Source organism: Phyllostomus hastatus, unplaced genomic scaffold (assembly GCF_019186645.2).
Source record: "Phyllostomus hastatus isolate PE091 unplaced genomic scaffold, TTU_PhHast_1.1 phas_contig_86, whole genome shotgun sequence".
NCBI lineage: Eukaryota > Metazoa > Chordata > Mammalia > Chiroptera > Phyllostomidae > Phyllostomus > Phyllostomus hastatus.
The window spans coordinates 97,134,006-97,150,680 of NW_025333977.1; the positions used below are offsets into that span (position 1 = coordinate 97,134,006).

General features: G+C 35.1%; 1 protein-coding gene across 3 annotated transcripts in view; it reads right to left on the reverse strand.

The window, feature by feature from the left end:
* The window catches only part of ACAP2 (ArfGAP with coiled-coil, ankyrin repeat and PH domains 2), a 153,755-nt gene that overhangs the window by 53,429 nt on the left and 83,651 nt on the right, over positions 1-16,675 (reverse strand). For all 3 annotated transcript variants that reach the window (XM_045850763.1, XM_045850762.1, XM_045850764.1), the window contains 2 exons: positions 12,262-12,306; positions 7,987-8,082 (listed from right to left, as the gene is read on the reverse strand). In XM_045850763.1, the coding sequence (XP_045706719.1) occupies positions 7,987-8,082; positions 12,262-12,306 (141 nt within the window). The remainder of the gene's footprint in view (positions 1-7,986; positions 8,083-12,261; positions 12,307-16,675) is intronic.

Genomic DNA, 16,675 nt, shown 5'->3' on the forward strand with positions numbered 1-16,675 from the left:
ATAATAGCAGTCATTCATAAAACCAGGGTATAAAATCACCAACTTAAATATTTTTATTGTTGTCCTTTGCTCCCCTCCTCCCAGCCTCCATTCTCTCTTCCCTATGGCCATCACCCCACTGTTGTCTGTGTCTATAGGTTATGCATATATGTTCTTTGTCTAATCCCTTCAACTTCTTTCATTCAGGGCCTCCCTCTTCCCTTCCGTTTGACAGCGGTGAGTCTGTTCCATGTATCCATGTTTCTGTTTCTCTTTTGTTCACCCGATTCCACATAGAAATGACAGCCTATGGTATTTGTCTTTCTCTGACTGACATATTTCATTTAGTATAATGATCTCCAGGTCCATCCATACTGTTTCAAAAGGTAAGATTTCCTTCTTTTTCATAGCCACATAGAATTCCATTGTGTGAATGTACTGTAGCTTTTTTATCCATTCATCTACTGATAAGCTCTTGGGCTGTTTCCAGATCTTGGCTATTGTAAATAATGCTGCTATGAACATGGGGGTGCGTGTATACTTTCAAATTGGTGTTTTCGAGAAAATCACCAATTTTTAAGGGTTTTTTTAAGCTAAAAAAACTTGGGATATCATAAAATCCCATTTCTTTCTTGCTTTTCAATCAGAAAAGATGATCTTCCATCAAGAGAAGTATCTGATTTCTAGGATTATGACAAATCGCTGGCTTCTTGACCTCCTTTTTGCTAGAATAACTAATAATTGGGTTATAAAATACTCCATTACGTGGTTCAACTCTTCTAGACTGTGATAAATGTCATTTCACCTTTGAATCCCCTCCACCTCTGATTAATGTGTGATAAGTGAACAAATAAAAATATAAATATCAATAGGAATATGGAAGAAGATAAAGTATTAAATGCACAAAGTTTTAATTGATATCCTTTAAAAACTGAACTGAAAAAGGACCTTCTTGTAAAGTTTTTGATCTTTTATTTATTGTTACAAATGATGTGCTTTGTGCTCCCCCCCCACAGACCAATAATTTTCAGCACAGATTCTTAATACCACTGAATACTTATAAAGAACCAACAGAAAACACACTGAAACAGAACTATCACTGTTATAAAATATTGGATTTAGATGGTAACTATACTACCGCACTTTATGATCTAATACATATATATCTTAGTGACATGTAACAGTAATTTAACAGTAATGCTGGTACATGCTGCACTAGGAAAATGTTTGAACTCAATACCTTCTTATACTGAATAAGTGGAATAATCCTTGGGCCACAGTTTTACAGCCTATAATTGAATGGCACATAACTATTCATTCATTCAGATTGAAGTGCAGAACAAGGCAGCCTCCAAGATTCAACCTAATATTTACAAACTTGAAGGCATATACCTTCCACACAGATGGTTTTCTGCCTGTCAAATTCATAGTAAATTCCTCTTCTGCATTCCACCCCATTGCTATTGCAGCAGTAAGGGGGGAAATGCCCCTTCCAATATTTTGGAGAAGTGTAAGAAAAAGTATTTTTCAACTTGGAGGAAAGTTGAGGTATGAGTTGGGGAACTGTGAAGACTAGCAGTTTTGTCTCCAAGATGCCAGGGAACATATTAGGAGCAGAGAGTTTGAAGCACAGCAAAAGGTATCCCATGTTTGTATTAGTGCTGGACATTATGAGTTTAACAGGTTCCTGTAACTAGACAGGCACCCCGATCATCTACCTGTGTTTTGAATGCCATCCACTCCTACCACCTTCTCTTTCTGCTTTTCAACTTCTGCTATTCCCTTCTGCTTTTAAATTTGTGCAAATCATACTACTTTAAATAAAACCTCCTTCCAACTCATATTCCTTTCTAGCTACCACCTTCTTTTTCTTTCCTTCACAATACAGTTTCTTGAAAATTCTTTCCTGTTCTCTACTTGCCCATTTTACTTTCATCTCTACCCACTGTAATTTAGCTTTATAAATCTAAATTAGGACTTTGAATTCCTGCTGCTAGGACCTTCAACTCTCTTTCTGCTAAACCCAATAGATAGTTCTCAGTCCTAGGAGATGATTCTCTCTAGTATTTGTACTGGTAACCACCCTCTCCTTTTTGAGACACTCTAGGCTCCCAGTTGTCTATCTTCTCTCTCATTTTGTTCTCATGGAACTCTTCTTACCTAGCAATCTCTTAAAAATTGGTCATTCTTAGGACCCTGTCCCAAGCCAAATTCTCTTTTTAGTCTATACTAGTAGACACTGACTTTAACTTATCAAACCAAAATCTTTAGGCATGGTGTTTGGGCACTAACATTTTTTAAAAAGTAGCTACATGATTCTGAGGTATCTATTAGCTCTCATTGGTTGCAATTAGCAACTATATGCTATTGATTCCTTTAGTCTATATCTTTCCCTTGAGCTCCAGGTGTATCCACTTAGATATCCTATCCTCACAAATCAACAGATTTAAGCCTGAACTCATTATGTCCCACCACCCTCAAATTGGTTATATCTTAAATACCCCTCACGTCCATCTGAGTCCATTCATACAGCCATGACCCCAGTTCCAGATGTCATTATCTCATAACTGAATTAGGAAAAGAATATCCTAACTGGTCACCTACAATCAGGCCATATTATCCACTAGGCACTAAAGGTATCAGGACTTAGATGTTTTTCAAGGACCTACAAAAGTATTTGAGATCTGGGAAGAAGAAGATGGCAAAACTGAAATTAATAAATACCTAAAATAAATAATTATTTTAACTAGACAACTATAATCCAACTCATTTTTTAAATAAATCATACTTAAGATGAGGGTACAATCTAATATTTGATAAGATGTGGGGAATACCTAGGTGTTATATCCTACCAAGTCTAGGTTAGATATCCTATCTATATACAAGGTAAGGCAAAAGTAGGTTTACAGTTGTTCATATGGAAAATACTAGAATGATTAATGTATAATAATATGAGAATAAACTCTCATATACTCACAACCGAAAATCTACTTTTGCTCCACCCTCTATTCCTTTAACACTGATCCTCCACTATGTGATAGAGATAGCTACCAATATCCATTTTTCTCTCCTTATGTCTTAACAATAGAACTCCCAAATTCTAGTATGTCACATGATTACCTAGTATTAAGTCTATCTTTCCAAGCTTTCCTTGCACCTTGTGTGACAGAGAAGTGTACAACTTCTGGGAAATACCCCTAAAGAAAGGGAATGAATCTTTCCCTTTTCCTTCTTCCTGTTAGAAGGAACTGTAATATGATGGTAAAAGCTTGATCAGCTGCTCTGAACCATGAGGTAGAATCAAAAGATATATTAAGTCAGTTTCTCTGTAGACCAATGACCACCAACCATATCAGGCCTTTGACTTTACATATAAAAAATAAAATTCTATCTTGTTGAAGTTACTACTATTTTCAGTTTTCTATTGCATACAAGCAAACCTAATCCCAATTTATATACCCAGAGAAGGTACTCGGCACAGAGAATAATACTCTGGTAATTTGGTTTCTTCTAGTAAATTAAGTTCTGTAGAGGCAGAACACAGTATCTCTGTAATTCATAGCATATGCCCTGTATACCATCCTTATCTCATACCCTCCCAATACACACAAGCATGCACCATATTTATTTTTGGTCAGTGAATAAATTTCTCATTTCACTATTACCTTTCTCCCATTTCCCTAAACTCTAGTTTTCATCCTTAATTCCCTTCTCTTCAAAAAGGAACTTAAACCATTTGGGGAAAAAATCACCTAAAAATTGATATTATTCAATCCAGAGAGCTCACCAATCAACAAAAAAAGAATGTCCAAGAACACATCTAATATAGAGTTCTGATCAGATATCAAAAATAATTTGAACATAATGAAATTTCTATATAATATTCTTAAATTATGTCAACTCACACATGTGCATGTTTATATAAAATGAGAAAGTTCACAAGTTCTATAATGTTAAGTTTCTAACATTTTACTATTTAAAATAGCAAAATACAAAATTTTTTTAAAACGAAGAGCTATAACAAATGAAAAACCAATTAAGACAATACCTCTATTTTCCAAATGTAAGAAAAATAAATCAAGTTATGTATACTGTGAAACAGATGCTTTGTTTTTAAGTTCTCCTTTTCAATACTCTCATATACCATCTATAATACTTTTAACTTTAATCTCATTTTGGCTGCACATTTAACCTATACACAAATCTGCTGTTGCATCAAACTTCTTCATTAAATAAGTAAATATTAGATTCCCAACATGCTAAGTTTATTATATTTTATTGATTATGCTATTACAGACATTCCAATTTTTCTCCCTTTGCCCCCTTCCACCCAGCACCTGCCCCACTACCTCAGACAACCCCCACACCATTTTTATGTCCTTGGGTCATACATATGTGTTCTTTGGCTACTCCATTTCCTATGCTGTGCTTTTTATCCCCATGATTATTCTGTAACTACCAATTTTCACTTCTTAATCCCATCACCTTTTTGGCCCATCTCCCCGACCTCCAATCTGGCAATCATCAAAACATTCTCCATACCTATGATTCTGTTTTTATCCTGTTTATTTTGTTTTTTAGATTCAACTGTTGATAGATATGTATTAGTTGTCATTTTATGTTCCTATTTTTTTCTACTTCTTCTTAAAGAAGACCCATTAACATTTCATATAATGTTGGTTTTGTGATGATGTACTCCTTCAGCTTTTTCTTCTCTGGGAAGCTCTTTATCCATCCTTCAATTCTAAGTGATAGCTTTGCTGGGTAATCTTGGTTGTAGATCCTTGCTTTTCATCACTTTGAATATTTCTTGCCAATACCTTCTAGCCTGAAAAGTTTCTTTTGAGAAGTTAGTTGACAGTCTTATGGGGGCTCCCATGCAGATAACTAACTGCTTTTCTCTTGCTGCTTTTAAGATTCTCTGTCTTTAATCTTTGGCATTTTAATTATGAAGTTTCTTGGGGTGGCCTCTTTGGGTTCACCTTGTTTGGGACTCTGTACTTCCTGAACACAAGTCAACTCACACATGTGCATGTTTATGCACATGTGTGCATAAAGATATTTCCTTTATCAAGTTAGGAAAGTATTCTGTTGTCATTTTTTCAAATATGCTTCCAATTTCTTTCTCTCTCTTCTCCTTCTGGCACCCCCATGATGCAAATGGTACACTTGAAGTTGTTTCAGAAGTTCCTTACACTAGCCTCATTTTTTTTGGATTCTTTTCTCTTCCTGCTGTTCTGATTGGGTGTTTTCTTTTCATCCTTACACTCCAAATCACTGATTTGATTCTCGGCTCATCCCCTCTACCATTGATTCCCTGTAAATTGTTCTTTATTTTAATTAGTATATTCTTCATTTCTGACTGGTTCTTTTTATATGGATTCCATGCCCTTTTTTATGCTGTTGAGGTTCTCACTAAGTTCAATGAGCATTCTTATAACCAATGTTTTGAACTCTGCATCCAGTAGCTTACTTGTCTCCATTTTGTTTAGTTCTTATTTTGAAGTTTTGTTCTGTTGTTTCATCTGGGCTATGTTTTTTGTTTCCTAATTTTGGCAGCCTCCCTGTATTTATTTCTTTGTATTAGGTAGAACTGCTATGTCTCCCAGGCTTGGTAGAGTGGTATAATTTAGTAGGTGTCCTGTAGGGTACAGTGGCACAGATTCCTCTATCACCCAAGCTGGGTACTCAAGGTAAGCCCACTGTGTGGTTGTGTACACGTTCCTGTTGTAGTTGAGCTTTGGTTGCTGTTGGCACATCCAAGGTCAGCCACCACCTGTATTCTGTCCAGGGTTACACAGAATAACCACAAAGCGATCTGCATTTGGCAGCTACTTGTGTTGGGCTGGGAGGTGCTTGGGTGAGGCCAAGCTGTGAATTAAGGATGGCTGCTGCTAGTGCCCAGATTGGGGCAATTTAGTGAGAGTTAGGAACTCACTGAAGCCAGATGCTTCTTGTTTTCTAGAATTTAGGAGAATTTGAAGCATGGCCCAAGACAAGCCATTCAAATAGAAAAGCCACTGGAAACAGCTTGGGTGGGCCAAATTGTTGGGTGATGTAGGGCCTCTAGGATCCACCAGGGCAGGGCAAACAGTGTGAGTCAGGTTGATGAAATCTCAGATATGGCTCATGCCTGCCAGCTCTGTGGCTTTGTGGGTAGAGGGCTCAGAAAAGGAACAGTGGCCTCTGCCAGCACTTCTGTCTAGGAGAAGCCTGCCCTCCCCCCTAAGCTTTCACCTTGGTGTTGGGACAATCCAGTTCCTCTCCATATGTCTCTGATGCCTTTCAATCTACTGCCCCCATGTTGGAGCTCAGGGGGACAGAGTCTAGTAAGTCTGTGCATGGGCCCTTGAGAAAGATGTGCCAGAGAGTCCAGCAGTTTCTGTCTTCCACAGCCTCAATCCCCACTGGTTTTTACAGCCAGAAGTTATGGCGACTTCTCTTCCTGGCACTGGAACCCTGGAATGGTAGGCCTCATGTAGGGCTGGGACCCTTCATTCCTTAGATATTGTTCCTAATTTTTATCTGCCACACACAGGTGTGAAACCAGCCCGTTTCCGGTTTCCGCCACTCCTACCAGTCACATTATAGTTTCTTCTTTAATTCTATAGTTGTAGGACTTCCATTTAGTTCTATTTCTGATGGTTCTGAATGATGGTTGCTCCATAGTTTAATTGTAAATTTGATGTCGTTGTGCAAGGAGGTGAGCTGTGTTTACCTACAACTCCATCTTGCCCAATATGCTAAATTTGTTTTAAAATACAGATATCAGAGCAAAGGCAACAAAAGCAAAAATAAACAGGTGGAACTACATCAAACTAAAAAGCTTTTGCACAGCAAAGGAAACCATCAATAAAATGAAAATTCAACTTTTCAAATGGCAGGAGATATTTGCAAATCTTGTATCATATAAGAGGTTAATGCCCAAAATATATAAAGAATGCATACAATTCAACAGCAAAATAACCAAAGTGATTTAAAGCAGTCAAAGGATCTGAACAGACATTTTTCCACAGAAGACATTCAGATGGCCAAAGAAAGGTATGCAATGTCACTAATAATCAGGGAAATGCAAACCAAAACCAAGGACAATGACCTTATCCTCTCATGCTTGTTAGAATGACTATTAACAAAAAAACAAGAGAGAACAAAGGCTGGCCAGAATGTGGTGAAAATAGACCGTTGGGCACTCTTGGTGAGCATGTAAATTGATGCAGCCACTACACAAAACAATATGATGATTCTGCATAAAATAAAAAAGAACTACCCCATATATGTTCCAGATATTCCACTTCTAGATATGTATCCAAAGAAAACAAAGATACTAACTCAAAAAGATGTCTGCATTCCCATGTTCACTGCGGCATTATTTACAATAGCCAAGACATAGACACAACTTAAGTCTCCATTGATGGATTGATTAAAAAAATGTGGCATATACATACAATAGAATATTCTTCAGCCATTAAAAAAGGGGGAAATCCAGCCTTTTAAGACATAGATAGGCCTTGAGGGCATTATTCTAAATGAAATAAGTCAGACAGAAAAAAATAAATACCATATGCTCTCACCTATATGTACAATTCAAAAACAAAACAAAACAAAACAAAACTGAAAGTTATAGATACAAACAACAGTTTGCAGATTGCCAGAGGTGGGATGAAGAGTGAGAGTGAAAGTGCTGAAGGGGGTCAAAAGGTACAAACTTTCAGTTATAAAATAAGTTAGTCCTACAGATGCAATGTACAGGGTGGTGACTATAGTTAATAATACTATATTATATATTTAAAGTTGATATGAGAATAAATCTTAAAAAGTTCTCATCACCAGGAAAAAAATTAAAACTATATGGGTGATGGATGTTAAAGTTAATGGTGATCATTTATGTGTGCATGTGAGTGTGAAATCATTATACTGCATATCTGAAAGTAATATGTCATTTGTCAATTATATCTCAATTTTTAAAAATATAGATATCAGGGTGTAACAAAGAATCAAAAGGTATACCTGTGCGCCAAGATCCTTCATGTAGGGCCCAAGTTCACTAAATAGATCATATCCTTGATGAAAGAAGGCCAAGTGGGCATACATAAAGGATAGCATCTAATAGGAGAAAATAAGATTAGCATTTTAAAATAAACTATTAGGTAAACATTCCAAAATTCTTAAAAATCCTTATCTTACCTATGTTTAAAAAATTATTCCACAAGAGCTCAAAATATCAAACCTATTTAAAATTAAACCTAGTCACTTTTATTTCTTCTTCTTTTTTTTTTAATTCTCACCCAATGATATTTTTGTATTGATTTTAGAGAGACAGGAAGGGAGAGAAACATTGATTGTCTTCCGTATGCCCCTGATCAGGGATCGAACTGGCAATCTAGGTATGTGTGCTGACCGGGAATCAAACCTGCAAACTTTTGGTGTATGGGACAATGTTAAAACCAACTTAGCCACCTAGTCATGGCTGAGTCATCTTTCTTAAGAGTATTTTAGAAATATTTGCAAGTATGACAATAAATAACTGATTTTAGAGAGAGAGAGATGAAGGAAGACAGAAAGAGAGAGACAGAGATACTGATTTGTTGTTCAAATTGTTTCTACAAGCATTGGCTGATTCTTGTATGTGCCCTGATCGGGATCAAACCCACGACCCTTGTATATTGCGTAATGCTCTAACCAACTGACCTACTCAGCCAAGGTGACAATAAAGTTTACTTAAAAGAAATTTCTAACCAGTTTAAAATTTTAACAATGCCCCAAATTTTAGTTGTTTGGACTATATCTAGATGATCAAAATTCTCATAGTAATAGTTTAAAGAATCAAGTTTTCAATAGCTTCACCATCCTCCTAGGTACATCATAAAATATCTATGACTTTGAACAAAATTCACTGGCAAAATGTTAAATTGCAAATAAGACATTAAAAGATTAAAAGGAGAAATAAGTACTCAAAATAATCCCACTTTACAAACTATTAGATCACCAAACACAACCCAAAGTAAGAGAATGCTCTTTTTTTTTTTCAAGATACCAAAATAAAATGAGTCAACAGACTTTGCTATGGAGGTTTCTTTCTACTCATTCCAAAAATCCAAAATGTCCTTAATGGGCTGAGATTTCCCCCCAAGTTTTCCTATATGTTACCTATTCATGACAGAAAAATTATCCCTACTCTCATTAGTTAAGTTGGAACATGGGACAAAATTAAACAATTCAATCACAATGTTAAAAGAATCCACTAACATCTGTGTTAATTTTAGCAAGGAGAGGCATGTTTAATTTTCTGAAATCTAAAATAGTTCATAAGGTCCTTAGTACTCCAGAATCTTTCAGGAAGGAATTTTTTTTAAAAAGAAAAACCAATTAAATAAAACACAAAGACAAAAGACAAAGCTCACTAAAAATTATTCTGGAATGAGATAAAGATGGTTGTAGAACTTTGTGAATATAATATAAAACACTGAATTCTATTTTAAAAGAAGGGATATTAATAGCTACAACTACATAAAATGTAAAACATACCAGCACATCAAAACACATAGCAAGCGTATTGATAAATGATAAACAAGGAAATCAACACATGACAAAGGTTTAATAGTTTTAATTTGTAACATGAGATGTTACAAATCAGTATGAAAAAGATGAACACTCCAATACGAAAAGAAGCGAAGGACTTAAATAAGAGAACACAGGTACACAAAAAAATATGGAAAAAACGTTCAAACTCATTTGTATTAAGTAAGTGCAAAAGTGAACAATCAGATCATATTATCTACCCAACTGTGCGTAGAGTGGGGGAAACTAATATTTGGTATTAGTAAAATGTGGAAAACATTCACTAGCATACACTACAAGTGGAAATGTTGCATTACCCTTGAAATTGACAGTATTTTAAAAAAGTCTTAATAAATGTTCATACCTTTTGACTAAGTACTCTCTTGCCCTAATCTATCCAAAGAAATATTATTCATTAGAACAATTCATTACAATGCTATACTTTAATGTCAAAAACGTGGAAATTACTTTTAAAAATCACCATTAATGGGTGAAGTTAATTTACGGTATATTCAAGGTCAGCAACCTATGACTAGCAAACTATATCTAGCTCTACCACTTGTATTTCAATGGCCTATGAGCTAACAATGGTTTCTACATTTTCAAATGGTTAAATAAAATGAAGACATGAAATTCATGATGCATGAAAATTATATAAAATTCAAATTTCCTTGTCCATAAAGAAGTTTTACTGGAATACAGACATGTCTTGTATTTATATATTGTCTATGGCTGCTTTCTCATTACAACAGTGCAGCCAAGTAGTTGTGACACAGACCATATTGCCCACAAAACCTGTAATATTTGCCACCTGGCCCTTCAAAAACCAGTTTGCTCACTCTTCATAAATTCATATGATAATGCTCTACCTGGCACAAATATCATCATTAAATAAAAAATATTTAATGGCATATGATTTGGGAGTGTATTAGTGGAAAAAAAAAAAAAAGGCCCTGAATGATACGGCTCAGTGGGTTGAGCATCATCCTGCAAACTGAAAGGTTGCAGTTTCAATTCCCAGTCAGGACAAATGTCTGGGTTGCAGACCAGGTCCCCAGTTGGGGATGAGCAAGAGGGAACCCACTGTGTTTCTCTCGCACATGGTTGTTTCTCCCTACTTTCCTATAAATAAACAAACAAACAAACAAACAAATAAATATCTTTTATAAAAAAGGAAGTTATAAAACAGTATAATTGATTTTATATCAATTATTTCTATCAGTAGAAATGATTTTTATTTTTTAAAAAATTAAATGCAATTTTAAAAAGTACATAAGCACGTTTACATATACATACATTCATACCCACACATCGAAGAAGAGAAAAAAGACAAAGATATAAACCAAGATATTACCAGTGGTACTACTCCCTTCGTAGTAGGATTTATAAGTATTTTTATTTTTTTCTTCACACATTTTATTTTCTAGTTTTCTACAATTAACAACATTATTCTCAATCTGGAAAAGGAGGTAGAGGTAAAAACAAAGTAAAATGTGCTTATCCAATAAGAAATAACAAATATATAACACAGAAGTTAGGGAAAAGCTAGGTAGAGACAAGGATGAAGAGCAATTCAAGTATATCCTTTCAAATAAAAAATAGTATCAGAGAAGAAAAATTATTTCTAAATTTTCAAAATGTAAGAGTGTAATGTTATACCACTACCATTTCCTGCCCACTTCTCCTTATTAACTTTAAAACAAAAAATAGTAAAAAAAAAGAAAATCAGTGTCAACATGGGTAGAGAGGCTAAGAAAACAAAGTGATCCTCAATTTTCATCCCATTTGTTTTCTAACTGCACACCAAAGAACAAACCTAAAGCCTGATCAATACATTATCAGCAAACCTAGGGAAAAAAATTCTCTAAATGCTATTTACGTATGCCCTCAATCTCAAATATTTAAGTGTCTGATTTAAGGAGATCAGTATAGTAAGAGATGAGATACAGATAAATAACTATAAAGATGAAGGAGACAAAAAAGTGGTGATACATATTTAGTACAAAAAAGATAAATAAAAAGATTAGTTAAAATCCTGGAATAAATATGTATACACATACATATATTGGGTTGGCCAAAAAGTCCATTACATTTTTCTGTAAAATAAAAGATACATTTTTCATTTTCACCAAATAGCTTTATTGATTTGGATATTTTGAGCATGTCGGCTATCTACCACTATTGGCTTCTACTGGGTAGAGGCCGGGGTCCTGCTAAACATCTTTCAGTGCATAGGACAGCCCCACAGCAAAAAATTATTTGGCTGAAATGTCAATAGCACCAAGAAACTTCACAAACCACTTTTGACAAGGTCAATCAGTCACAGCATCTTCTCCATACAGTGCACACATCTGTTTTTTTGTGTTTCAGTTGTGCTTTCTACCTTTTTTTAAAAATATAGCAAAATACGCTGAAAATGTTGTGTATCTTCCTCCATCATCAATATTAAAATGGCTGCACAAAAATTCACCAATTTTGATGGCTTCTTTTTTTTTAAAAAAGCACACTGATATAACAGCTGTCACAATACACTAGAATAAAATTGTTTTGAATGACGTTAAAGACAACTAAGCACTAGTAGAACCATCATTTGGGAAAAAAAAGCAACAAATATTTTGGCCAATCCAATGCAGACACATACACATACCATGCTTCTTTAAACACTTAAATATGTACATGTAGTTTCATATTAAAATATTTAAAACATTTCAATAAATATCTTACTGATTTTAGGATTTCTGATCTTCTTTTTGATTGAAGGACATTAATCTGGGGGAAAATACACTTCATTAATCATTACTTTAAAGAATAATCCATAATGCAGTATTGTAAATGTTGCTTATTCTAAAGATTTAACATTTTTCTGGAAGTAAATAAAATTCAATTTTTTTATCCTTTGGCCTACTTTTTGTGAAAATCGTAAAGACAGACATACCAATGAAACTCTCATCTAAGTTTGATCTCCAAGAACAACTGACTGAGTTTAAATCATAATATTGTAGTGCTAAATCTATCACTTTGATAGATATTTGAATTTCTTAGAATTCCATTTTTTCCACATTTTCCTTATCTAACTTGCTTGTCAAGACCCTTCAATATACATTCTAATGCAAACTGTCATTACTTTTACCACTACCATCAACCACCATCATATGTTTTCTAGACTGTTGCAACAGTCTATGAACTAGTGTTTCCAGACTCAGAAACCAGAAGGATCTTTTGTTTTTTAACAGATTTTATTTATTTATTTTTAGAGAGGGGAAGAGAGGGAGAGAAACATCAATGTGTGGTGGTCTCTCATGCACCCCTACTAGGGACATGGCCTGCAACCCAGGCATGTGCCCTAAGGCTAGGAATTGAACCGGAGCCTCTGTGGCTCACAGGCTGGCACTCAATCCACTGAGCCACACCAGACAGGGCCCAGAGTGATCTTTTAAAATGGAAATCAGATCATGTTCCATTCAGCTTAAAACTTTCCAACTTTCTAACACAGCCTTCAAGGCCTTTTAGGATTGGGCCCTGCCTTCCTCTCCAACCTAGTTTTCTACCACATTCCATCTTTTGGTGTTCAATCACTACTCAAGACTACTCCCACCTCAATGCCTAAATGCTAGTTCTAACTTCACATCATGATATTCTGCCCATATGAACATAGGCCTGTATCTTACCAATCAGGTCCCAGCTTAAATAGTAACTCTTCACAAAGGTCTAAAGTAGGCTGTGTATACAGCCTCTTTAGTGCATGAACCCTATTCATTTTCTTCATAGCAATCATAACCACCTGGTATTTTGTTATTTATGCCTTTTCCTCAACTTAAGTGTAAGCTCCGTGAGACCAGGACCTTGTCTTCTTCCCAGTTGTTTTCTCCAAGTGGTACATAATAAGCACTCAATAAATATTTCTTAAATAATTTGATAAATTTTAAATAAATATTTTAAGTAGACTAAACTTACTAAAAGATCAGTAAATTATGAAATGTGTATTTTGTGGTATTTCTCCCAACACTGGAAATTCATAACACATTTTATTTGTCTGTTATGTATCAATTTAATAAAATAAAATGTTTACACAAGCCCTAGCTGGCATAGCTCAGTGGATTGAGCGCGGGCTGAGAACCAAAGTGTCGCAGGTTCGATTCCCAGTCAGGGCACATGCCTGGGTTGCAGGCCATGACCCTCAGCAACCGCACATTGATGTTTCTCTCTCTTTCTCTCTCCCTTCCCCTCTAAAAAATAAATAAATAAAATCTTAAAAAAAAAAGAAAAGAAATCTTAAAAAAAAATGTTTACACAAAGAATCATTCATTTTGTTAATATTGTCCAATACAGGTATTACAGAATTCCTGCCTTTTAGTATATCCTTCTCACTGAATATTCTGCCTGTGATTTATAAATACTTTTAAAGCACTGATGAAAAAACAAAAATAGACCAAGAAACACAAAAATAACTTTAACTAAGTACTAGTTTCTTTTGCTTGTCTCTTTCAAGGTCTATTCAGTTTTGAGAACTAAAATATTAACTTTCAAATGCTCTAAGAAAAAGGAGAGGCTATAAATAATCTATTATTCAAACTCTGAAAAATGTTAAAAGTGCCTTTGTTTTGTTTTTTTCCCTGTATGGCAATGAGAAACAGTATTTACTTGGGTGGAAAAAGTAAATTCTAATATTTAGAGAGCTATAGCATGACAAACTTTATAAGTCTGGATACTTATTGCTTACTAGTCTCCAAATTAAATAGCATGGCCATATCATAAAGTGACACCACAGTTCTTACCAGAAAAATCAAACTAATAGTTATGGGGAAGGTAGGCCTTGTAACTTACAACTATTTGATGGACACCAAATGAAACAGATAATTCATAATATGCAAGTTTGAAACTAATGAATATTTAGCTGAACCCCCTCCCCAAATAAAATTTAAAATTAGGCCATTAATTCTTGCAAGAAACATTTATTATCTATTTTCCAACCACTAGACTAGAGGGAAGGGATATATCTAGGAACAGAAAATAAATTAATAATTGCAATAAATGGGTTAAGTGTTCCAAGAGCAACATGTATGATAATATTATGGAAACACAGAGGCAGAGTCAAAAATGATTCATTTTGTCTGGAGAAGTTTGAGTAACTCTAATCACAGAACAGAGAATGAATTAGTAACAAAGCTGATAAAAGCAATGCAATGACGTCCAGCTATATGAGAACCTCTTAATACCCTAGAGAAGACAATTAGGACAACAGCAAGAGTGAGAAAGAAGAGACTTAAGAGGTGCATAGAACTTTTCAAATCAGTTTTGGTTATTAAATACAGTAGCCAAGGAAGAGAAAATATTTGCTATATCTTCTTATTTTGGGGATATTAGAAGGTGGCAGAGAGGTAGGTGGGAGCAGAGCCCAGTTCTCCCTGTGCCCAGCTGGAAAACCTAGCTGACCTTCTGAGGAACAGAGTGAACAGCCAATGGAATCCCAGCTTAAATGAATCTTGGAGGCTAAAAATTGTAGAGGACATTGAAAAACTGATGGTGAAGAGATTGTGCTGGGATGGTAAGGTCCCTGGGATCTATGCAGGGTCCTAGGCCACTTGCACACTGGTACAACCACTCTTGAAAACAGTATGGAATTTCCTTGGAAAACTAAAAAATGGAACTGCCTTTTGAACCAACAATTCCACTGCTAGGATTATATCCTAAGAACCCTGAAACACCAGTCTAAAAGAACCTATGCACCCCAATGTTCATAGCAGCACAATTTACAATAGCCAAGTGCTGGAAGCAACCTAGGTACCTATCAGTAAATGAATGGATCAAAGAACTATGGTACATTTACACAATAGAATACTATGCAGCAGAGAGAAAGAAGGAGCTCCTACCCTTTGCAACAGCATGGATGGAACTGGAGAGAATATGTAAGTGAAATAAGCCAGGCAGGAAAAGGCAAATACCATATGATCCCACATTTAACCTAACTAACAAAACAAACAAGCAAGGAAAATATAACGAAAGACATTGAAATTGGGAACAAGCTGACAGCAACCAGACAGGAGAGGGGAGGGACTTGCAAGAATAATTATAAAGGACACACAGACAATAACAAGGGGGTGTGGAAACATGGGAATGAGGTGGGGAAGGGTGGGGTGGGGGGAAAAGGCAGAAAAGTGTACTTGAACAATAAAAACCAAAAGCATTTAAAAAAAAATCCTCCTATTTTGGACTCCATTCAGTTAGGTAAGAACAAAAATAAGCTCTTTAGGAAGATTTCAGCTTTGGCCAAAAAAGAATGTGGTCCTTTGGCAAAAGAAATAGAGTTTATCATCTCTTTACAGTGATAAATCAGGCAAAGTGGCATGATGAAACTCTCAGAGAAATTATAAAGTCAGAAAAGTATAGGACCGAAGATAAAACCCTGAACAAGAGACTGAAAATATGGACAAAGGAAAGAAGCCCATGGAAGAAATTGAAAGGAAATAGAAGATGCCCTAAAAGTGGTTTGGAATAAATCAAGAGAAAAGTATGCTTTAAGAAAGAGAGTATGGCTTACATTTTCAGTGAAACAAAATAGTCAAGTTGGTTAAAAACTAAAATATATCTAAGGAATAACACTTTAGCATGAGCCATGTCAGTGGAATGGGGTAGGAAAACAGAACTTACACTACCAGAGGAAGTGGTATGAATATGAGGCAGGTAAAAGGAGACAGGGAATATAGACTACTTCATTCTAGAAGCCTTTAATTAATAAAGGGAGTTTACTTCATTTTTTTAACTTCCCACTTAACAAGAACTTAACCAAAAAATTCAAAGTCATTTTCTACTGTTTTGCAAAGTTATCTGAGTAGTTTTTAATCACTAACTTGTATACTGTTATTTATGTATTATTTTAAGAAATCATAAGTCAACAATCTCTAGGAACTCACTGCTTTTTTATAGATTTAGAAAACATAATTCCCTAAGCATTAAAGCTTCTAAGCTTTAAACTCTATAATCTGTCTATAGGGGCATTAATATACATGTGATATAATGTACAATGTATACCTTCATTTTTCATTTCTCTCAAATTTCTTTAGAGATCTGTCACTTTCAAATCAAATTGTTTTCAATTATACAATGGACCAGAAGATCACCAGGAAACTTACCAAACATT